This window comes from Colobus angolensis, unplaced genomic scaffold, assembly GCF_000951035.1.
Source record: "Colobus angolensis palliatus isolate OR3802 unplaced genomic scaffold, Cang.pa_1.0 Scaffold75, whole genome shotgun sequence".
Lineage (NCBI taxonomy): Eukaryota > Metazoa > Chordata > Mammalia > Primates > Cercopithecidae > Colobus > Colobus angolensis.
In genome coordinates, this window is record NW_012121265.1 from 4,018,100 (window position 1) to 4,043,857 (window position 25,758).

At 36.3% G+C, this 25,758-nt stretch overlaps 1 protein-coding gene across 1 annotated transcript in view; it reads right to left on the minus strand.

Moving 5' to 3' along the window:
* The window catches only part of ATRNL1 (attractin-like 1), an 834,587-nt gene that overhangs the window by 798,331 nt on the left and 10,498 nt on the right, over nt 1-25,758 (minus strand). Inside the window, exons 2-5 of the mRNA XM_011927827.1 lie at nt 9,561-9,644; nt 8,001-8,114; nt 1,781-1,909; nt 255-463 (exon numbers count right to left, since the gene is read on the minus strand). Coding sequence (XP_011783217.1) covers nt 255-463; nt 1,781-1,909; nt 8,001-8,114; nt 9,561-9,644 — 536 coding nt within the window. The remainder of the gene's footprint in view (nt 1-254; nt 464-1,780; nt 1,910-8,000; nt 8,115-9,560; nt 9,645-25,758) is intronic.

Consider the following 25,758-nt stretch of genomic DNA (forward strand, 5'->3'; position numbering starts at 1 on the left):
ACACACCTAACAATTCAGTTTCATATATCACTTCGTTTAGTCTTCAAAGTAGTATAGAGACAAAATCTTTGCCAATTCTATTTGTGACAAAAAAACTAAGAAGTTGATTATTAATCTGAACATTCTAAAAATAAAAGTAAATACATGAGGTTTGGGTGCGCAAACTATAACGAAACAAATAAATGTGGAATTTGTATTAATCTATTATACATATGAATCAGCGTTTCAAAAGCCATCACACCACACGTGCTTACCTTGCCAACTATCATTGCAGACACATAATTTTTCTCCCGTTAGGTCACAGTAACCGTGATCTGGACTACCACAATTGGCTTTACAGTAAGGAATATCACAAGCTTCACCCTTCCAGTATTTATCACATTCACAATATACTTGACTTGGAACAGAGATACTAGTTGTACACTTCCCATGACCAGAGCAATTGTTAGGACAAGAATTGATTCTGTAAAATATAATTCATATATATTCAAATTGAAAAAAAATTTCGGTTGATACATCATAAACTTTATAATTTTTATACTGTGTCCTATGTGCTTATAAATGTAACACAATTTCACAATGTAATTCTTTACTCTGCATCCTCTTACTCTTATGAAATTGTTACTATTTATCTGCAGTTGGTCTTAGTTTATTCAACAGATTTACTTTGATACCAAGACTTCAAATGTCTAACGACTACATGCTCAACATCTGCAGGATCTGTACAGTTCCAAGCAAAATGTTTTGTAAAGACTTAAGTACTCAAATGTTTTGAATGTATATTTTACATTAAAAAAATTAAATTCATGAATATTCAAAATTATATGAGAAGTCAAGATATAACTTGGCTGTATAATATTTAAAGAGAATGCTATCACCTGTACACTCTTACGGAAGGAAAGGGATGTTTATCATATTTAGTTTTAAGACTCTTTAACTGATTATATTCTACTATATATTTGTTATCCCTTGCATACATACTTGGATACATTGTAGGATAAATAATTCCATAATAAATTGTTAATTCAAAGATACTTAGAATATTTCTGGTGAAAAATTCTCTGGTTATCAATGTTTACATTCTGAAGAAAAGAAAAAAATATATATAGACTTCCTCTCTAGCCATTCCTGTGAAAGCATCTGAAAGCATCTCTCATTACTTTACCCTCAGTCTTCTAGATATAAAAATGTTTATAAAGTGTCAGGCATATAATAGATTCACAATGAATATTACTCTTCTTATTTTAGAGGAGATAGTGGTGTATAACCACATATCTCTTAAGCCACAATTTCCTTATGTGTAAATGGGAAATATACCCACTTGACAGAACTGAAGGTAATTAAATGACATCATGTATGTATAGCATTCAGTACAGTCTTTGCAATAGAGACTACAAAAACTCAGCTCCCATAATCCTCTTCAAATTACAAGTGATATGCCTTAAAGCACTGAAAGGCAGTTCACAACTCCGTGCAGTCTCACACATCTGTTGCTACCAGTAAAGTTACACTAGTATTTGTTTACTTAATCACTTGCCAACAAACAACTGTAAATTTCATAATTAATTTTCAACCAAACTTATAGGCTTAGATCACATTTTGTGGCATACTATTAAGATTTTATGTCACTTAAGAAAGGATCCTACATACTAATTTGAAATTTTACACAGTAGTCTGCTTCTGGCATATAAGACATTAATAAAAATAAACAACAACAAAAAACTCTTTTACATTAAATTACAAGAATCATTAAAAGATGGAATTTTAAAAAAATACTTACGAATAGAAAATGTTGAAACCAGTTAGATTATATGCAGCATCGCTAAAAAAATGTAACAGTGCATAGCCAGATGTAGTAACAACTTCAGGCACAGTTTCATTGCCCCTTATTTCAGGGACTATCAAGCCACTAAAAGAGAACAAAACAGAGTATTGTATGTGTAGATATACATAAGACTGTTAAGCACATAAAATTTTACTCAGAAATATTCTTACCAGGATCAGTAATGCTTGTGCATCAGACTGGGCAACTAAAAGGAGAATAAATCTGAAAGAAGTTCTTCTCCATTTCTCACTAAATTAGTTCCACTACTGCTGCCAATACACTAAAATCTACTCTCATGCCACTGTACCCCATTTTTTTTCTTATTATTTGTAAGGCAATGTCTCATTTCTCCTTTTTGTCCTGCTATCCATCCTGTCATAATACTACAGGGTACTCTTTCACTTAATTCATATAAAACTTCACTTAAAGTCACCTTGCTACTCTAATAAGTGACCCTGTACCTTTACTTATTCTGATTGGTTTAAAAATCCGATGAAGCTGAAGACACTCTACATCAGCTAAGCAATTAAATTACATTCTAATTATAGCTGTACATTTCCAATACATTTATCTAGGTGATTTAAAATTAAATATTTTTAAAAATTTAAAAATATATACTTTTATGTTTTTCTAATTTTGCATATCTATGCAAATTGCATTAATATATTACTATTATATTACTATTCCAAAACGAATATTGCTCACATAAGCCCATAAGCACACAAATAAAAATTTGGGGTGGGGGAGATATAAATGTACAAAATAGTTTTAAACTAGTAACTTGTACTTCGTTTTAAGACTACTTGTTTATGAGGAAAATAACCTATCTTCATTTAGTTTTATGTTCTAACCTCTCTAAATCTATGAAAACATGCAATAGGTGAAAGAAAAGAAGCTGCTAACAAACAAATTATATAAATCGACACAGTCAATTCCTTTAGAAAGAGTTAAAATTATGTTTAGGTACCGCTAAGAACTGAATTCCCCCATTCAAATCATATTTGACACATAAATGAAATACTATAGTCAAATAATTTATTTGGAAAATACATTCTCAAAGACAAGTTAAAAAGTAATCAACTCGGCCGGGCGCGGTGGCTCAAGCTTGTAATCCCAGCACTTTGGGAGGCCGAGACGGGCGGATCACGAGGTCAGAAGATCAAGACCATCCTGGCTAACACGGTGAAACCCCGTCTCTACTAAAAATACAAAAACTAGCCGGGCGAGGTGGCGGGCGCCTGTTGTCCCAGCTACTCGGGAGGCTGAGGCAGGAGAATGGCGTAAATCGGGAGGCGGAGTTTGCAGTGAGCTGAGATCCGGCCACTGCACTCCAGCCTGGGCGACAGAGCGAGACTCCGTCTCAAAAAAAAAAAAAAAAAAAAAAGTAATCAACTCTTGATTTAACACTTTAGTAATTATTATTACATCTACTAGGTTCTGTTTGTGAAACAACAAATGATTTTAAAATGAGACTCAAAATAATACAAACCCTATGACACCAGTCTTTGTTATACATACATATTGTTCATTGTAATAAAATTATATAAAGGTATTACTAAAAATAATAGGTCTTTATAATAGATACAGCTAGTCTCTGAGAGCTCTCTGAAAGTGATAAAAACAATAGGTCTGGGCTGGGTGCAAGGGCTTACGCTTGTAATCTCAGCACTTTGGGAGGCGGAGGCGGGCGGATCACGAGGTCAAGAGATCGAGACCATCCTGGCCAACACAATGAAACCTCATCTCTACTAAAAATACAAAAAAAATCAGGTGGGAGTGGTGGCACACGCCTGTAGTCCCAGCTACTCGGGAGGCTGGGGCAGGAGAATCGCTTGAACCCGGGAGGAGGGCATTGCAGTGAGCCAAGATCACACCACTGCACTCCAGCCTGGTGAAAAGCAAGACTCCATCTCAAAAAAACAAACAAACAAAAAAGAACAGATCTGTTTGGTTTTTTGTTTACAAATATTTTTAAAACAATAAATAAAAGAGAGTTTCTACTTATTGTATAATACACCAGGAAATTTGGACCAACTGAAGTCTAGTAAAATGACAAATTATATAAAAACAGAAAAATCAGCTTGAAGGCCTGCCCAGGCATTGAGGCCACTTGCCCTATGGGCATTTGCTGATTTCAAGGCTGGAGGTAAGACTTGAGGGGCTAAAAAAAAACTGCGTGGTAAGGATTTCAAGGATTTCACAGAGTGAGGGAAACAACAAGTGAAACCCAGGGCCTTCATGTTGAACTGAGATTTCAATGGTTGGAAGTAAAAGCAAACTACCTAAAGTTAGGCCCTCCAAAGGACTGCACTGCAGCTGAGCTATGAATCAGCCCAATATCTGAGTTTGGATTGAGTTGAATATGGATTGCTAGCGTCCCCAGGTAGTCTCTGCAAGAATATAATCTTTCTAGGCCTCAAATTATTACTATATATGATTTTCCAAACACAACATCCAACACACAATTGTCCAGCACACAGTAAAAAAAAATAACACTTCTCCATTCCAATCCATTCTCCATATTCTAAAAAGTCTTGCCTACAGAATCAAAGTCCAACTTCTTTAGTGTGGTGTACAAGAAAGCAGTATTACAGTGATTAAGGGATTAGGATCTACAATTACATAACCTAGATTCATTTTCTGACTTACTAGCTAGGCAACCTTTGGGCCACTCACAGAAAACCCGTGTCTCAATTCTGCATTTGTAAAATTGCAATATTAATACCTACCTAAAGGTTATTTTGAGGATTAAATAAACTAATGCTTATAAAGAACTCCTGCACATTGTCTGGCACAAAATGAGCACTAAGTATATGTCACTGATTGCTGTTTTGGAGAAATGTGACTCCTACGTATCCTTCACATTTCCTACAATAAAGTTACTCAAAACTTTTTACTATTGCACTAAAATATAATGCTCCTTAATGTGTCTATACCTTTGTATATATGCTTTCCTCTCTCTAGAATGTCCTACCTGACCCCCATACTTCATTCTTTTACTCATGATGAAAGTCAACATGAAGGATTATTTATTTTGAAATTATATAGTACTCTTTCATAACCTGACTGTAACATTAACTACGCTGTGTGAAAAATCTGTTTACATATCCCCACTAATGCATGACTACTGCATACTAAAGAATTGGCTGGCTTTTGTCCCCAGTTTTTGGGATATAACCTCTAAATTCTTGAAATTTCCTGAGTGATAGGAGTGTCTTCCTATTCACGGTGAGCCCTGAAAATTTATGCTAATGAGGTGACTCATGGTGGGCCCCTAATTAATTTAAGGTAAAGATATAATTGAGAATAGGGGATGGCCACTCCAGAAACACTAACCATGTGATTGAAGTGTTGGCACCATATGGTATTAGCCTAACTTCCCAAGAGAGAAGGGGATGGGAGGGGCTAGAGATTTGAGTTCAGTCTCATGGCCACTGATTCAATCACTCATGCATACATAACGAAACTTCAATAAAACTCTGGACACCTGAAGCTCAGATGAGCTTCCTTGTTGGTGATACATGTTGATGTGCTGGGTGGCTAACACATTCTGAGGACCCAGAAGCTTTGCATTTATGATCCCCCCAGACCTCACTCTATGCATCTCTTTATTTGGCTGGCTCTGATTTCTATCCTTTATGATAAAACTATAGTCATAAGTGTAGAACTTTCCTGAGTTCTATGATAATTCTAGTGAATTATCAAAATTTTTGGAGAGAGTAGGAACCCCTAAATATGTAGCCAGATGGTCAGAGTAGGTGGGGACCACCAGGCTTGCAGCTATTGTCTGAAATGACAGCAGCGTTATAGAGTAGCAGTCCCCAACCTTTTTGGAAACAGGGACCAGTTTCATGGAAGACAAAATTTCCACAGACCAGGGGGAGGATGATTTTGGGATGATTCAAGCACATTACGTTTATTATGCACTTTATTTCTATTATTATTACACTGTAATATGTAATGAAATAATTATACAACCCACCATAATGTAGAATCAGTGGAAGCCCTGAGCTTGATTTCCTGCAACTAGATGATCCCATCTGGGGGTGATGGGAGACAGTGACAGATCATCAGGCACTAGATCCTCACAAGGAATGAGCAACCTAGATCCCTCACATGCGCAGTTCACAATAGGGCCTGTACTCCGATGAGAATCTGATGCCACCGCTGATCTGACAGGAGGCGGAGCTCAGGCAGTAATGCAAGCAATGAGGGCAGCTGTAAATAAAGGTGAAGCTTTGCTCACTTGCCCGCCACTCACTTCCTACTGTGTAGCCCTGTTCCAAGGACTGGTAAGGGGATCTGGGGTAGAGATGAGACCCGTGTTGTAGAGGACTGTGCTCTTAACCTAGGAAATCTGTTCTAGCCCAACTGCAGGTAGTTGGTATCTAAAGTCACTGCAATAGCTATGCCTTCTTCCTTACTATGTACTCTAAGCCTGTGACAGTCTCTGGAATTAAGTGTTGAGTAATAAATATTTATACAATTGAAATAATTCAAACATATTAGATTCTGAATTCTTAGCAAGATGAAGTACAAACAGCATACGCTTTTAAATCAGGAGATTGAAATTCAAGTCCTAATCCTAGCTCTACCATCTATTAGAAGCAAATAACTTCTCTGAATGTCAATTTTCTCAACTGTAAAATGGGGATAATAGTACTTAGTACTTCCCCAATACGATCTTTGTGAGGATTAGATGACATTTAAACTGCCTAGCCTAGTGCTTAACATCAAGTGGATATTCAATATCAATAAACATGAGTTTTCCATTTCCCTTAGGAGGGCTAACAAGAACACTTGCTAATGAGAAATCACTAATTCCATCTTCACAGCCATATACTAAATCCCACCTGCTAATTATCTTCCTTTAGTAACAAGAAAGTGTTGGTAAGAATGCTAATGGATGAGTATTAATACAAAGCAATTAGAATTACTAGATAAACAAATGAACAGGCACACACCTAAATGATGGTCAGCCAACAGTATCATAGAAATAGAGTTAAGATAGCAAAGTGATGTTTAAATTGCTAAAAATAAATGTATGAACTGAGGATCAAATTTAATTGTTACAATAAATTGTCTTACAATCTAATTACTTGCAAGGCTCCACTCTATTTTCTCTCTATTGTCCTTAGATGAAGGACTGCTTATGGCTATCCCTTTTATAATGTTCAAACAACTCAAAAATTTAAGCAATAGCAATATCACAGAATAAGTACTTAAGCTCCTAAGGAAATACAAGCCCTTACATTTCTGTCCAAAATAATAATTCACATTCCTGATAAAACAGAACAAAATAAAATGTATTAGAATGGAACGAAATAGAACATTTGCCACATGAAAAGTGAAAAGAAAAATTGGAAAGAAAAAATTTTGAAGGGACCAATAAGCTTTTATCCATACTTAAATTTTCAACAATGATAGAACATATAAGAGATATTGTATAAATAGCAAAAGTAAATAATATGAGTAACTTATCAACAATCATGTTACATTGTATACAAAATCTGTACTACATGTTCATAATTTTTTCTGTGTCTAATAGATTTTCTCCTATTCATGAAACTTTTTATAATATACATAAGATTTTTAAAATGACACAATGCCATAATTTTAAAATTAATAATCTACCATACTACTAACAATAAAATATTTTGAAGCAAACAAAATTCTCATATTTTGAGAATTGGTAGAAACTCCGTCTTTATTAACCATTGCACAAAGCATAACTTAACTCTTTTATGCAGAATTTAAAATTTTACCATTTCACTAAAATAAAAAGACAACTATTAAAAAAAAAAACTTGTCTATTCATTTGTCAGCTAGAACTCACTCTAATATATCCAAATAGATAGTTTTGAAAACATATTCAATCCACTTTAAAAGAATAAACTAAATACAATGAGAATAAAAAATATTTAGAAAGAAATCTGTATTTCCAATATAGTACTTGTTATATTTACACAATTATTTTTACATAATTACATAATAATATTTACATAATTATTACCTAAATTGACAGTTACAGCAAATAGCAAAGTATTATAATCATCTGTGAAATGTAACTATCAGTACCTTTACTAAATTTATTTTGCAGTACATATCAATATATATTTAAAGTTAAGGAATTATACAGTCACTTTTCTGCAACTGATTAAATATAATTACTTACCTAAGTACAGCTATTAAAGGTGCATATATTGAATCTCCATCATAAACATACATATGATCCCAGCTACATTCTGTAGCAAAATGATTGAATCTTAATCTTAACACTGCATTTGGACTGAAAATGAATATGAAATATTTTTAAAATTAAAATATACAAAGCACAGAGTGAATAAATACATAATATTTATTATATAAGATACAAAGCACAGAGTGAAGAAACTTTAGATAGGCTATTTTATTAGAAATCTGTTTATAGATAATTTTGCTATAAATCCTTATATCATCAGGGTAAAAGATTGATAAACCATCTTATCTAATTTGTACAAATAAAATGTAACTTTCAAAATCTATTAACAGGACATATGTATGTATCATTATTTTCCTAAAATGTAGTCAATAAAAAATGTTCAGCCAAGCAGGGTGGCTCTCGCCTGTAATCCCAGCACTTTGGGAGGCCGAGGCAGGCGGATCACGAGGTCAGGAGATCAAGACCATCCTGGCCAACATGGTAAATCTGTCTCTACTGGAAATACAAAAATTAGCTGGGCATGGCAGCACACGCCAGAAGTCCTAGCTACTTGGGAGGCTGAAGCAGGAGAATTGTTTGAACTCAGGAGGCAGAGGCTGCAGTGAGTCGAGATCACAACACTGCACTCCAGCTTGGGTAACAGAGTGAGACTCTGTCTCAAAAAAAAAGACAACTTCTATGTCTTGCTTTAAGGTAGAGGTTACATAGAACTGTATACATCACTGAAACCCTGTGGAACTGTACACTTAAAATGGGTGCATTTTGTTGTATGCAAATGGTACTTAAATAAAGTTGATTTTTAAAAATCAACACTCAAGAAGCCACTATTCTTATTTTTACAGAACCCTTATATGGAGGCACTAAAAAACTATTTATTTAAATTTTAATCAAACTTCTCAATGAGATAAAATGTTGACAAATAAAATGTAACTATAGGTGCACAGCAGACAATGAACAGCATTTAAGTTAGAAAAATTTAAATAAAAAATTTTCTACATATACTCTTTAGAAATTATAAAACAATTCAAAAATAATTCATAGCTATTCTTTTATGCTCCACTCACAATACACTTAAATAGATAGATTCTGTTTCAAGCCCTAATTACTGAAAATACCTCTAAATGAATAATTAACTCTCTCTTCTACAAAATGTTCTTTTAAAAATACTCTTAGAAGTAAAATGCTAAATTATATGAATAGCATAGCTCAGCATGAAATATTTTTATAATTTCTACGAAGTCTTCAAATGTCATAACAAGATGTTCAAAATAAACCCAAAAAATGCCTACTGAATTTAATACCACAGTAGCATAACTCAAAAACAAAATATATATAAAAATTAAACTATTGTCACAAGTGAAGAGGTAGTGTAATTTACATTAAATGTGAAGTCTATAAGTTGTAAATGTTATCTACTAATAAACAAATAAACAAAATGACAAAGTAATTACACTTTAATGCTTTGATATTAATATGATCACCTTTATCATTTAAGAATAGAATACATTAATGTGACCCAGACTATATACTTACTAGCCTTCAATGAGCCATGTACATTTAGTTTTATATTTATAGTTAATTGGGCCATCTGTTAAATATCCAGAAGGTTCTGTTAACCTGGAAGAGAAAACAAAATAATGGAAATAATTACCTTAAACTAACTGTAGGACATATAGCAGGATAAGAAAATTTAAAAATCATTAAGCCAAAGGAACGGGACATAACAATTTTCAAAAAGGAGGATTTATTTACAACTTTGGAAAATTTCAAAGTGCTGTATTTTTCTTTGCATCTCAAAAGATACTTATTTTGGATTTCTTTAAACCTTAATATATCATGACCATTTCAATTTACGAAGCGAAAGACGACACTGAAAGACTGAACATGGTACTGAAGGATTCAGTGTTGATGCAAAATAGAATAAGTCAAACTTCATCTGCACAACAATTAGGTTGAGGCAGAAGAAAGAAGAGCAAATACAAATCTACAGAATAGAGAAACAGTATACATATATTCCACTTTGGGGAATTACCATGTAAGCTATATTTTTCTTCATGCACTGGTATTGCTAAAATAGGTGTCACCAAACTTTAAAAAGAGTTCTGCTATAAATATATTTTTTATTATTATTTTCTCCTGTCTACGTTACATCTAGTCCAAGAACTCAATTTTTAAAACAGGACAAATAAAAAAAAAATTGTATCTTCTATTTTATGCATAGAAAGAAAAACATATTTGGAAAAACTTTATTTTCAGAAATTAAAAATATTTAAAACAAAAATCTCAATTCTATTTCATTTTGTTTTTCTTACTTCCAGCCCAATTATTTTATCAAGAGACCATATTTTAAGCAATTAAAATGTCTTCCCATTTAATATTTATATACTATACTTATATATGCATATACACACACATCACAGCTAATCAGCTTTTACATATTCACATAAACATACATACACACACACACACACATATATCAGGGTCATTATCAACTTTTAGATAAAATTAAAGGTGCCTTATAGTATAGAGCCTTAAATACATTAGGGGGGAAAAACTTTAATTTACCTAAATCAGTGTTGACAGAAATGTCAGTCAATGTTAATGTCATCTGTAAGTCTTTCATAATCCCTGCAAATTACTTCAGTAATAAAGTAGCTAATTGATGCTTAGAAAATCTTTGAAGAGCAACAAACAAATTTCTATATTCTCAAATAAATGTAATAATAAAGAGCATTTTCTACATGTCAGGTACCACTATAAACACACAATGTGTTGTCCCATTTAAGAATCTCAAAAACCCTATAAGATAGTAAGTAATTAATAACTCCATGTTATAGATGAGAAGTCTGAAGCATATTTTAAGTAACAAGTTAAATAACTTGCCCTGATTTTTCACTTCCAATAATATTAATACCAAGTGCAGGAATTCAGAAAAACTCTCCACTGAAGACAACTTAAAAAGTTAAAGGACAATTTTAAAATCTTACAAGTAACAAAATGATAAAATGTACGAAGCCAAGATCCAGAAGTTGCAAATTCTTTAAGAGGAGGCAGGCATTCAGAGATGCTTTTGTTCTGAGAGATCTGCTTATTTAAAAGAGACTGCCAAAAGGTTGAGAGTGCACTTGGTAGCCTCAAGGAGAGAGGAGGATAAAAGTTGGAAGCAACAACCAACAAAACACAGGGGCTCAAAGAAACAACAGGGCACTTTCACTTGGGACATAACGACTTGCAATTAAAAAATGGTATACCAGAAGTTAACCAGCCTTTACCTCAACTATAGGTTAGCTATGAGTCATCTGAGCAACAGAAACTTAAAATCGGCTTATGGTGCTGCTAGAACTGCCAATATGCCAAGTATCCTAACAGAAGATACATGATACTCTCTAAAGAAAGATAACATTATCCTGGGCCTCAAATTATTTCTATCAGTAATTTTGAAATAAAATGTCTAGCATAATAAAAGACAATTAAGCATATGAAACTACGACAAGAAAACACTGGGGAAACACTCCAGGATATTGGACTGGGCAAAGATTTCTTGAGGAATAACCCACAAGCACAGACAACCAAAGCAAAAATGGACAAATGGGATCACATCAAGTTAAAAAGCTTCTGCACAGCAAAGGAAACGGCAACATGAAGAGACAACCCACGGAATGGGGTTGAAAATATTTACAAACTATCCATCTGACAAAGGATTAATAACCAGAATATATAGGGTGCTCAAAACAACTCAACAGGAAAAAAAAACCAACAATCCAATTTTTAAAATGGGCTAAAGGTTTGAATAGACATTTCTCAAAAGAAGACATACAAATTTCAAAGACGTGTATGAAAAGGTGCTCAACATTACTGATCATCACAGAAATGAAAAGCAACACTACAATGAGATATCATCCGACCCCAGTTAAAATGGCTTATATCCAAAAGACAGGTAATAAGAAATGCTGGCGGCCGGGCGCGGTGGCTCAAGCCTGTAATCCCAGCACTTTGGGAGGCCGAGACGGGCAGATCACGAGGTCAGGAGATCGAGACCATCCTGGCTAACATGGTGAAACCCCGTCTCTACTAAAAAATACAAAAAAGTAGCCAGGCGAGATGGCGGGCGCCTGTAGTCCCAGCTACTCGGGAGGCTGAGGCAGGAAAAGGGCATAAACCCAGGAGGTGGAGCTTGCAGTGAGCTGAGATCCGGCCACTGCACTCCAGCCCAGGCGACAGAGCGAGACTCCTCATAAAAAAAAAAAAAGAAAGAAATGCTGGCGAGGATATGGAGAAAAGGGAACCCTCTTACACTGTTGGTGGGAATGTAAATTAGTACAACCACTATGGAGAATACTTTGGAGGTTCCTCATAAAAGTAAAAATTTAGCTAACATACAATTCAGCAATCCACTTTTGGGTATATACTCGAAAGAAAGGAAATCAATATACTGAAATATCTGCACTCCCATGTTTGTTGTAGCTCTGTTCACAATAGCCAAGATTTGGAAGCAACCTATGAGTCCATCAACAGATGAACAGATAAAGAAATGTGGTACATATACACAATGAATTACTATTCAGTCATAAAAATAGTGTGATTCAGTCATTTGCAACAAAATGGATGGAACTGGATGTCATTATGTTTCGTGAAATAAGCCAGGCACAGAAAGAAAAACATTGTATGTTCTCACTGATTTGTGGGATCTAAAAGCAAAACAACTGAATCCATGGAGATACATACAGAGTAGGAAGATGGTTATCACAGGCTGGGAAGGGGAGTGGTAAAGTGAGGAGGAGGTAGGGATGGTTAAGGGGTACAAAAAAAAAATAGAATGAATGAATGAATAAGACTAGTATTTGAAAGCTCAACAGGGTGACTATAGTCAATAATAATTTAATTGTACATTTTAAAATCACTGATAGTATAATTGGATTATTTGTAACACAAAGGATAAATGCTTGAGATAAATACCCTATCTTCCATGATGTGATCATTATGCGTTGCATGACTGTATCAAAATATCCCACATACTCCATAAACATATACACCTACTCTGTACCTACAAAAATTAAAAATACATATCCCCCCTCCTCCAAAGAAACATATATTGTAGGAGTTACCACAGTAATCCTTATCTCCCTCTTATAAGAAGTGATGTGAAGGAACTGTTATGCCTCCCCACCTAAGCTAAACAATAGGAGTACCTGAAAACTACACTCCCTGTCCCGTCCTATTCAACTTCAGTAGTACAATTTCCCAAACTTAAAAGGAAACTACTCACCACAATCCCCGAATTCCTCATCCTTAGCACTAAAGATCCTACCAAGAGCCGACCTTTTCCTCCACTTACTACAAAAAGGTTTCCTCTTTGCAAATTCCAGTCCACTGGAAGCATGGGAGGATGTCACCAATCAAGGTAAAAGAAATGGAAAATTCCTTCTCACCACCAAAAGACGTGTAAAGGGGAAAAATCTCCTGCTACTTCTGTAATAAAGAATAACTCTCCTTCTGCAGTTTCATGATCTCTTCTTAAACTCCAAGAACCTTCACCTGCATGCCACTTGGGCAAAGCATTCCCATTACATACGTTGGACCTCTTCACAATCTAGAACTGTCCTAAAATTCAGAGGTCTTGCACTCCAAGACCATACTCTAACCATAAACACCTAGTTTTCTATTTACTTTTTTTACTTCTTACTCCTAATACCCTTACATTCCAATTGTGTGGCGCTCACCAGAAATTAGGTAGCACATAGTTCAACTCCCTACAAAAAGTAAAATAGGCTCTTACATAACTACTATTTCTAATATTATTTCTAAAATGTATTCTAAGTTTCAAACAACTGTTTTAAAACTGTCTATCATTCCTCTTGAACTGAGAACCATATTGACTTATTCATCTAGATCAGTACTACATAAACTACTAGCCTACTGTCTGTTTGTGTAAATGAAGTTTTATTGGAACACAACTACACTAGTTTGTTTAAATATTATCTAAGATTGCTAACACACTACAAGGACAGAGTTTAGTATTGGCAACAGAGACCATCTGGCCAACAAAGCCTTAAATATCTACTATCTGGCCCTTTACAGAAAAAGTTTGCCAATCACTTGTCTAGATGCCTGCCACATATCCATATGCCTTGTCAATATCTCTTTCTAGCTGAAAGTGCCTAATGCAGAGTCCTTAATTAAAAGCATGCTGGGCTGTTTATAACACAAGGTTTGCCATTAATAAATGCAGGAAAACCAGCACAAATATTAGACAGTACTAAAATTAAATCTAGTGGGATGTTGTTGTCTATCCTGACTATGGATATATAATTTAACACATTATAAAAATAAGAAAGCGTGACAGTTTTAATATTACAAAATCTCTGAAACAATAAATCCTGTTTATCACAGAATATAGGTTTAGTCCTGGCATAACCAGCCTACAAGGAATAGTCAGATCCACTCAGGGATAGTCTTTATGCAGGGCGGCTTTTGTAAGCCTTTTTCACACAAAATCTTTTTTAAAACAGGCTTTCTAGTTAAAATACTATTTATCAGCTTATTAATTCCTTTTTATTTTTTATTTCATCGTTATTGATGAATAATAATTGCATATATACATGGGGTAAAATGTGATGCTTGAATACATGTATACATTGCAGATTGAGCAGATCAGGCTAATTAACATACCCATCACCTCACATACATATTTTTTGCAGCAAAAATATTTAAAATCCACTCTATTAGCAATGTAGTATATGAAATACACAATGCATAATTAGTAACATTAGTCATTTCATTGTACGATAGAACAACAACAGAATAATAGAACACTTATTCTTCCTAATTGAAACTCTGCATCCCTTGACCAATATTTTTCCTTTGCCTGCCCAACCGACCACCACCCCGCAGCTTCTGGTAACCACCATTCTACTCTCTACTTCGAATGATTCAAATTTTTGGATTCCACATTTAAGTGAGATCAGGTGATAATTGTCTTTCTAAGCCTAGCTTATTTTGCATAGCCTAATGGCCTCTAGTTTCATTTATGTTGTCACTAATGACAGGATTTTGTCCCTTTATAGGCTGAATACTATTTCATTATGTATATATATCTCTTTTTTTAATCCATTGATCCCTTGGTGGGCACTTAGGTTGTTTCCCAATATTGACTATTATGAATAATGCTGCAATGAACATGTGAACGCAAACATCTCTCCAACATACTGCTTTCAATTCCTTTGGATGTATACCCAGACTGCTGGATCATATGGTAATTCTATTTGCAGTTTTTTGATGAACCTCCATACTGTTTTTCAAAATGGTTGTACTAATTTACTTCCCCTCAACAGTGTACAAGAGTTCCCTTTTTGCCATATCCTCACCAACACTTGTTATCTTTCATCTTTTTTATAAGAGCCATTTTAAGAGGTATGAGATGACATCCCATTGTGGTTTTGATCTGCATTTCCCTGATGATCAATAATGTTGAGCATTTTTTCATATATGTGTTGGCCTTTTGTATGTTTTCTTTTGAAAAATGTCTATTCAGATTCTTTGCCCATGTTTAAATAGGATAATTTGTTTTCTTGCTATTGATTTGAGTCCCTTTTATGTCTTGGGTATGAGTCCCTTATCTGATGTATGATTTGCAAATATTTTCTCTCAATGTGTATGTCTCTTCACTCTGTTATTTCCTTTGGTGTATAGAAGCTTTTTGATTCAATACCATTTGTCTATTTTTGCTTTTGCTGCCTGTGCTTTTGGAATCATGCAAGAAGTCATTGCTCAGACCAAAGTCATAGCTTTTCTCCTATATTTCCTTCTAGTAGTTTTAGCTTCAGATCTTCCATTCAAATCTTTAATCCATTTTGAGCTGATTCTTGTATAAGGGATAAGGGTTCAATTTCATTCTTGTACATTTGGATACCTAGTTTTTAAGAATCATTTATTGACAAGACTGTCCTTTCCCCAATGTTTATTCCTCGAGCCTCTGCTGAAAATCAGTGGACTGTAGATGTATGAATTTATTTCTGGGCTCTCTATCCTGTTCCATTGGACAATTTGTCTGTTTTTATGTAGGTATCATGCCATTTTAATAACTATGAGATGACTTTAAAAGTTCATGAAAAAAATACAGATAAAAATAAAAAATATAAACTTTACTTCTCAACATAAGTTCCATCAAAGTCAAGAAGCTTTTGTAAGCAATGATACCAGTCATTTAGTCCATCCCTAAAGAGCTGAAAGTCCTGTGAATTTAACCATGTCAATGCAGTCTTGTTTACATTATTAACTGAAGAAAAATAGGTGCCCTGAGAAAACATTTTAAGATTAGTGTATTAGCGTCCATTTTCAGGCTGCTGATAAAGACATACCCGAGACTGGGCAATTTACAAAAGAAAGAGTTTTAATGGACTTACAGTTACACATGGCCAGGGTGGACTCACAATCATGGTGGAAGGCAAGGATGAGCAAGTCATGTCTTACATGGATGGCAGCAGGCAGAGAGAGCTTGTGCAGGGGAACTCCTCTTTCTAAAACCATCAGATCTCATAAGACTTATTCACTATCATGAGAACAACATGGGAAAGACTTGGCCCCATGATTCAATTACCTCCCACCAGATCCCTCCCACAACGCGTGGGAATTCAAGATGAGATTTGGGTGGGACACAGCCAAACCACAATCATGGGGCCAAGTCTACTTTTGCTTCGATTGAACCCCTTCTACCTCCTGGTAGCCATTGCTTTGATTGTGCTTTGTCTTCAGAATTGTAGTGGTAAAGTCATGTTTCACCTATTACAATTCTTCAAAGAAATACTTCACGATCTTGATTCCACTTGTTTATAATTTCCACTAAAACCTCTGCTCTTATCTGTAACTAATCTGGTCCGAGTGGTTTTGGCACCCATAGAGTGGAAAGTTTGGTCAACTTTAATTTGCATCCAGAATTAAGTTGAATTAATTGAGATGTCTATGGTGTTGGCTATTGTTTCTGCTGTCAAACGTCAGTCCTCTTCAATTAGAGAATGAACAAGATGATTTTTTCCTCACAAACTGATGTGAACAGTCTGCTGCTGCAGGCTTCATCTTCAACATCATATCATCCCTTCTTAAAATGAGTTACCCATTTGTAAACTGCTGATTTCTTTCAGGCACTGTCCTCATAAACTTTTCACAAAGCATCAATAATTTCACCTTCTTCCACCCAAGCTTCACCATAAATTTGATGTTTGCTCTCGCTTCAATTTTAGCAGAATTTATGTTGCTCTGATAGGGGCTCTTTTCAAACCAATGTCTTATCCTCCTTAGTGTCTCAAACTTGATCCCATTGTTACAACAATTTGGTATGAGTTTATTTTGGTGCAAAAAAAAATTTGAAATCCATGCAGATTTTTCATAATACACATTTTCCATTAACTTTTTAAAGGCAAATCAGGTAGTGTAATGCCTCTAGCTTTGTTCTTTTTGCTCAACACTGCTTTAGCTATTTGGGGTCTTTTGCGGTTTCAAACAAATTATAGGATTTTTTTTCTATTTCTATTTTGATAGGATTGCATAGAATTTGTGTATCACTTTGGGTAATGTGGACATTTTAACAATATTCTTTCACTTCATGAATACACAAAGTATCTATTTGTGTCATCTTCAATTTCTTTCATTAATGTTTTCTAGTTTTCTACATATAGATCTTTTACCTCTTCGGTTAAACTTATCGTAAGGTTTTGTTTGTTTGTTTTGATGCTACTGTAAATGGGACTGTTTTTCCTAATTTCTTTATCAGATCATTCACTGAATAGTCATTCAGACTATTCTAGGCACAGGAAATGCATTCTGACTACTATCTTCCACTACTGTTGTCCTATCCGCAATACAGACCAGCAGTTACCTAACTTGGCCCATAAATGAGTGGGTAATTTAATTTTGAGGTGAAGTATTAGCCCATTATGGCCACACAAGAAAATCATGTTCTCCAATTCAGTATTGATATAGCTGACATTGTAACCATTATCTATCTGACTTTGAGGCCTAATTCTCAACTGCTATGGTTTGAATACATGAATCCTCCAAACCTTACACTGAAATTTGATCCCCAATGTCAGAGGTGAGGCCTACCCACAAGTGTTTGAATCATGCAGGCAGATCCTTCATGAATGGCTTGGTGCCATCTACACAGTAAAGAGTGAGCTCTCGCTCTATTAGTTCCTGAGAGAGTTGGTTATTAAAAAGAGCCTGGCCCCTCCCACCCCTTGCTTCCTCTCCTGCCATATGATCTCTGCAGACACCAGTTCCCATTTGCTTTCTACCATGAGTAGACGCAGCCTCAACCCCGCAATACAAGCAGATGCCGGTGCCATACTTCTTGCACATGCTGAGGAATCATGAGCCAAACGAATCTCTTTTCTTTATACATTATCCAATATCCAGCCTCAAGTATTCCTTCATAGCAATACAAATGGAGTAAAACGTCAGCTGATTCTGAGCTCTATAATTCTAACTAGGATATTTCCAAATAAGATTCTAGCTCATTAATACATTTTTCCTCAACATTCCCTTAAGCTACTGAGATAACTATACAACTCGAACATTTTTTAATCATGGAGTACTTCTCTTGCACATGGTAATCATTATTTTCAAATTAATCTACTATCTAATGATAAGATCAATCTCTTCCCCTTTTGGCTAAACTGCATCACATCTGATCATTTCATAACTTTATGCTATCTGTAAAACATTTCTCCTATTCCCTTTTTGGCTCAAATGGTAGACTGGAAGTATACTGTGTGTCAAATAGGGTCAAATAAATCAGATATCTAAAATGCCAGAGCATCTTCCTTTCATGGATCCAGACAGCAATTAGTAACCTTATGCCAAACATTTTGAGCATTAATTCTAATCATTCATGGCAGACCAAAGAAATCAAAGACAGGTACACAAGGTGTTATAAAAAGCTTAAATTAATAAATCACAATCACCTTGTATTATTACTGTTAAAGATAATAAAACTCAATTGACCATCACGTTTAAATAATTAATTTTCTGGTTAACTTAATATCATTGACTGAAATTCAGCCAGAATAACTTTTCTCAATGATTTGTTGCTAAATATGCCCCTAAATTTGTTTTTACTGCTGGTAACAAATTACCAAAAACATAGACATTTAAAAGAACATCCATTTATTATCTCACAGTTCTATAGGACAGAAGTCCCTACAGACTCAGATGGGTGTTAGCTGAGCTAGGCTCTTATCCAGAGGCTCCAGAAAAGCATCCACTTCCAGGCTTATTCACGGCTGGTAGAATTCAGTTCCTTACAGTTGTATGCATGAGGTCCCAACTTTCTTGCCAGTTGCTGACCAGGGGTTGCTCTCAGCACCAAGTGGCCACTTTCCCTAGTACTTTCAGGCATGGCTCCCTCCATCTTCAAACCAGTATTAGCATGTCAAATCCAGTTTACGCTTTGAGTCTTTAGCTTCCTCTTCTGCTAGCACCCAGGGGAAACACTCTGCTTTTAAAGGGCTCATGTGATTAGAGTAAGAAAACCCAGATAATCTCCCTTTTGACAAATGACATAACATAATCATAAAAGTAATACCAGGGATAAAAGTCAAAAGGGCCATCTTAAAGTTTTCCCTACCTCAGTTTATTTCCACATTTTTGGAAATTATAACATGCTTTGATAACTCAGGATGGTAAAATACTGATATAATAATGATGTTATAATAAAACATCATTATAAAAATTCATTTTTATACATCTAAAGTATAGATTAGTTTGATTTTATACTGACTATATAAGATACCCTGGAAATTATTTTTTAACAAGTCATAGATACCAATTTGTTTATATAATTTAGCTCTTCAGCCTAAAATTAGGTAATGGTGATGGTTGTACCACTCTCTGAATATGCTAAACATAAGTGAACTGTACATCTTTAAAAAGTGAATATGGTGAGGTGTAAATTGTAACTCAGTAAAGTTCTAATTGTTTTTTGAAAAGTGAGCTAGATCATGTGTGCTGAACCGAAACAAGTTGATTGCCTCCTAAAACAGAATATTTAATTATGAACCAGAGTCTCTGCTATGGTTTGAATGTGTCCCCCCCCCAAAAAAAAGTGTTGAAAACTTAATCCCCAATGCAACAGTGTGGGGATGTGGGCATAAATGAGAGGTGATTAGGCCATAAGGGCATAGCCCTCATGAATGGATTAATGTCCTTTGTTATTGCAGGAATTAATTCCTTATAAAAGGGTAAGTTCACCCCCTCTTGCCCTCCTCTCTTTCTCTCTTCACCCTCTCTTTGCTCTTCTGTCATGAAATGATGCAACGAGGAAAGCTCTTGACAAATTCTGGCCCCTCAATCTTGGACTTCCCAAAAGAATCATAAGCCAATAAATTTTTATTCATTATAAATCACTAGGTCTCAAGTATTCTGTTATAGCAGCACAAAACTGAGTAAGACAAAAAATTGATATTGAAGCATAGAACGTCACTTTATCAAATATCTGAATATAGGGAAGCCACTTTGAAATTCCGTAATAAGTAGAGGCTGGCAGACTTTGGAGAAAAAGGCTAGAAAAAGCTTGTATTGCCATGAAAAGAACATTAAGGATGATTCTGATGAGGGCTCAGAAGAGAACTTCAGGGAAAGTCTAAAACTTCGTAGAGATTACATCAGTGCTTGTGATCAGAATATTGGCAGAAATGCGGAGACAGAAACGAGGAAAGAGATATTGGAAACTGGAGTAACAGCCATCCTTGATATGAAGCAGCAAATAACTTAGCTGAATTGTGCCCATATCTGAGTGCTTCATGGAAGGCAGAATTTAAGAGCAATAAGCTAGTATAATGGAAGTTAGAAAGGAATTACTTAGATAATAAGGGCATGGGAGTCCTTGGTAAGGCTTTCCTTTTCAATGAAAAGCAGCCCCAAATCATTTTCTAACAAGGAGCAGCCTGCAAGCTGGGAACTTGCATGGGTGAATGCTGACAGGAACTAAGGACTAGACATTTGCAAAATGGGGGCTCCATCCTCTCTTCTCTGCCAGCCACCTGTATTGTAAGGAGCAGACAAGATGGCCCTGATCAGCTGCAAAATCCATTTGCATGAGAAGATTTGGGTGGGGCAACCAGCCTTCCCCATGCACTAAGTAAACGTCATACCTGATAGAACCAATCTGTGACCCCTACATAAATCAGACACCACCTCCTCAAACTGGACTATAAAACTCAGCACATTTGCCACCAGCCAGTCCTTGCCGATCAGAGACCCCTCACTTTATAAAGGAAGCTGTTTCTCTTTCTCTTCTCTTCTATCAATTAAACCTCTACTCCTAAACCCCTTGTATGTGTCCATGCCCTAAATTTTCCTGGTGCATGATGATGAACCCCAGGGTATATACCCCAGACAACGTAACCGCTTCACTAAGATATCTGGTGGAAGAAATTTCTAAGCAAAATATTGAAAGAGCTGCGTGGCTACTTTTAACTGCATATAGTAAAGATGTGAGAGGGTAGAATGATTTAAAAACAAAACATTATTATTAAAAGGGAAGCAGAAAGTAAGGATTTGGAAAAGTCATAGTTTGCATATGTAAAGAAAAAAGCAAAGCATGCAAGGGTGTGGCCAAGTAACCCTTTCATAAAGGGATTAGTATGGATAAAAGGAAGTCAAGTGCTAGTCATCAAGATAGAAAGAGATCTTGAAGGCATTTCAGAGGTCTTCTGGGCTGTCCCTTCCATCTAGGATCCTGAGATCAAAGTTTCCAGAAAGGCATCTATGGGACCTCAGCATTCACTGCTCTGTGCTGCCTCAAGTGTCTGCTCCCTGCATTCTGGCACAGCTCCCCTTAGCCTCCCCAGTCACTGCTCAAGCAAACCAAGGTGTGTCTCTGGCTGCAGCTCTGGAAACTATAGGAAATAAGCCTTGGTGGTTTCCATCCATGTGGTGCCAATTCTGCAGGTGCGCAGACTGCACAAGTTGTGGAGGTGTGGCTACCTCAATGTAGATTTGAAACAATGCTACAGCAACAGAGTCATCATAAAGTACTTGCTAGAGCAATGCCTAATAGGGCCATGGGAGCAGGGCTGCCTCTGAGACCTCAGAACTACAGAGTCACCCATGTGCAGCCTCAGACTAGAAGAGCGGCAGGCATGAGCCTCCAACCCATGAAAGCTGCCATGTAGGCTCAACCCAGCAAAGCCTAAGGGCTGGGCTGCCTGAGGTCTTGGGGGCCCAATCCTCATCCCAGTGTGCTCAGAAGGCGAAATATGAAGTCAAAAAAGATTATTCTCTAGCTTTCAGATTTAACATTGTTTGTTCTGTTGGGTTCTGGACTTATTTGGGGTCTGTTACTTCTTTTTTTTCTTTTGGACAGGAATGTATATCCTATATCTGTCTCACCATTGTACTTTGGAAGTAGGCAAGTTGTTTTGATTTCACAGGCTCATAGCTGGAAAGGAATTTTCCCCAGGATGAATTGTGTCTTGAGTCTCACCCATATCTGATTTAGAAGAGACTCTAGACTTCGGACTTTTGAGATGGTGCTGGACTGAGTTAAGACTCTGGATTAGTGTTGAGAGGTGGGGCATAATGGGAGGTGATTAGACCATGAGGGCATTAACACTGCTACCCCAAGAGTAAGTTCATTATCAGGGGAATGAGTTCCTTATAAAAGGATGAGATTTGAATGCTTTTGCCTACCCCTTGACCCTCTATTTACCCTCTGCCACAGGATGATACAGCAAGAAAGCCCTTACAAGATGTCAGCCTCTTGATCTTAGATTTCCCAGCCTCTAGAATCATGAGCCAATATATCTCTATTAATTATAAATTACCAAGTGTATTAGTCCATTTTCACACTGCTGATATAGACACACCCAAAACTGGGAAGAACAGGAGATTTAACCAGACTTACAGTTCCACATGGCTGGGGAGGCCTCAGAATCCTGGTGGGAGGCAAAAGGCACTTTTTACATGGTGGCAGCAAGAGAAAAATGAGGAAGCAGCAAAAGTAGAAACCCCTGATAAACCCATCAGGTCTTGTGAGACTTACTCACTATCAGGAGACTACCACAGGAAAGACCAATCCCCATGATTCAATTACCTCCCGCTGGGTAATTCCTTCACATAACACATCGGAATTCTAGGAGATACAATTCAAATTGAGATTTGAAAGGGAACACAGCCAAACCATATCATTCTGCCCCTGGCCCCTCCAAATCTCATATCCTCACATTTCAAAACAAATGATGCTTTCCCAAAGTCTTAACTCATTTCGGCACCTCCAAGGTCTCATCTGAAACAAGGCAAGTTTTTTCCATCTATGAGCCTGTAAAATCAAAAGCAAGCTAGTTACTTCCTAGATACAATGGGGGTATAGGTATTGGATAAATACAGCCATTCCAAATGGGAGAAATTGGCCAAAACAAAGGGGTTACAGGGCCCATGCAAGTCCAAAATCCAATAGGGTAGCCAAATTTTAAAGCCCCAAAATGATCTCCTCTGATTCCAGGTCTCACATCTAGGTCACGCTGATACAAGAGGTGGGTTCCCATGGTCTTGGGCAGCTCCGACTCTATGGCTTTGCAGAGTACAGCCTCATCCTGGCTGCTTTCATGGGCTGGCACTGAACATCTGCGGCTTTTCCAGGCACACAGTGCAAACTGTAGGTGCATTTATGGTTCTGGGGTCTGTAGGACAGTGGCCCTCTTCTCACAGCTCCACTAGGCGATGTTCCAGTAGGGACTCTGTGTGGGGGTTCCAACCCCAAATTTCACTTCCACACTGACGTACAGAGGTTCTCCATGAGAGTCCCACCCCTGAAGCAAACTTTTACCTGGACATCCAGGCGTTTTCATACATCTTTTGAAATGTAGACAGAGGTTCCCAAACCTCAATTCTTGACTCCTGTGCACTCACAGGCTCAACATCACGTGGAAGCTGCCAAGGCTTGGGGCTTGCACCCTCTGAAGCCACAGCCTGAACTACACCTTGGCCCCTTTGAGTCACAGCTAGAGCAGCTGGGACACAGGACACCAAGTCCCTAGGCTGCATACAGCATAGGAACCCTAGGCCTGGCCCACAAAACCATTTTTTCCTCCTATGCCTCAAGGCCTGTGATGAGAGGGGCTGCCCTGAAGGCCTCTGACATGTCCTGGGAACATTTTCCCCATTGCTTGGGAATTAATATTTGGCTTCTCACTACTCATGCAAATTTCTGCAGCTGGCTTAAATCTCTCCTCAGAAAATGGGATTTTCTTTTCTATCTCATTGTCAGGCTGCACATTTTCCAAACTTTTATGCTCTGTTTCCCTTTCAGAATGGAATGCCTTTAACAGCACCCAAGTCACATCTTGAATGCTTTGCTGCTTAGAAATTTATTCTACCAGATACCTTAAATCATCTCTCTGAGGTTCAAAGTTCCACAAATCTCTAGGCTAGGCAGGGGAAAAATCAAAGAAATTGAAGAAGACACCAAAAAAATGGAATATTTCATGCTCATGGATTGGAAGAATCAATATTGTTAAAATGTCCATACTATCCTAAGCAATCTACAGATTCAATGCAATCCATATCAAAATGCCAATGACATTTTTCACAGAAATAGAAAAAAAAAAAAAAACCTAAAATTTATGCAGAACCAAAAAGACCCAGAATAGCCAAAGCCATTCTGAGCAAAAAGAACAATACTGGAACTATCATATTACCTGACTTTAAATTATACCACAGAGCTATAGTAACCAAAGCAGCATGGTACTGGCATTAAAAAAAAAAGACACATAGAACAATTACAGAATAGGGAACCCAGAATAAATACATACTTACAATGAACTTATTTTTGACAAAGGCGTCAAGCACATACACTGGGGAAGTAACAGTCTCCTCAATAAATTCTGCTGGGAATACTGGATATCTATATGAAGAATAATGAAGCTGGACCCCTATCTCTCACCATAAACAATAAACAATTAAAGACTTAGAAATCTAAGACCTCAAACTATGAAACTACTACAACATTGGGAAAACTCTTCCAGGACACCTGGAGACTAGGCAAAGATTTATTGAGTAATACCCCACAAGCACAGGCAACCAAAGCAAAAAGGGATAAATGGGATCACATCAAGTTAAAACGTTTCTGCACAGCAAAGGAAACACTCAACAACATGAAGAGACAATCCACAGAAGGGAAGAAAATATTTGCAAACTATCATTCTGACAAGGGATTAATAACCAGAATATACAATAAGCTCAAACAACACTATAAGAAAAAAAATCTAGTAATCCAATTCAAAAATATGCAAAAGATCTAAATAGACATTTCTCAAAAGAAGACATACCAATGTCAAAAAGTATATAAAAAGGTGCTCAGCATCACTGATCTTCAGAGAAATGAAAATCAAAACTACAATGAGGTATCTTCTCACTCCAGTTAAATAGCTCATATCCAAAAGGCAGGCAAAAACAAATGCTGGCAAGGATATAGAGAAAAGGGAACCCTCTTACACTATTGGTGGGAAGGTAAATTAGTGTAACTACTATGGAGAGCAGTTTGCAGGTTCCTCAAAAAAATTAAAAATAGAGCTACCACATGATTCAGCAATCCCACGGCTAAGTATATACCTAAAAGAAAGGAAATCAGTATATTGAAGAGACAGCTGTACTTCAATGTTTGCTGCAGCTGTATTCACAATAGTCAAAATTTGGAAGCAACCTAAGTGTCCATCAACAAATGAATGGATAAATAAAA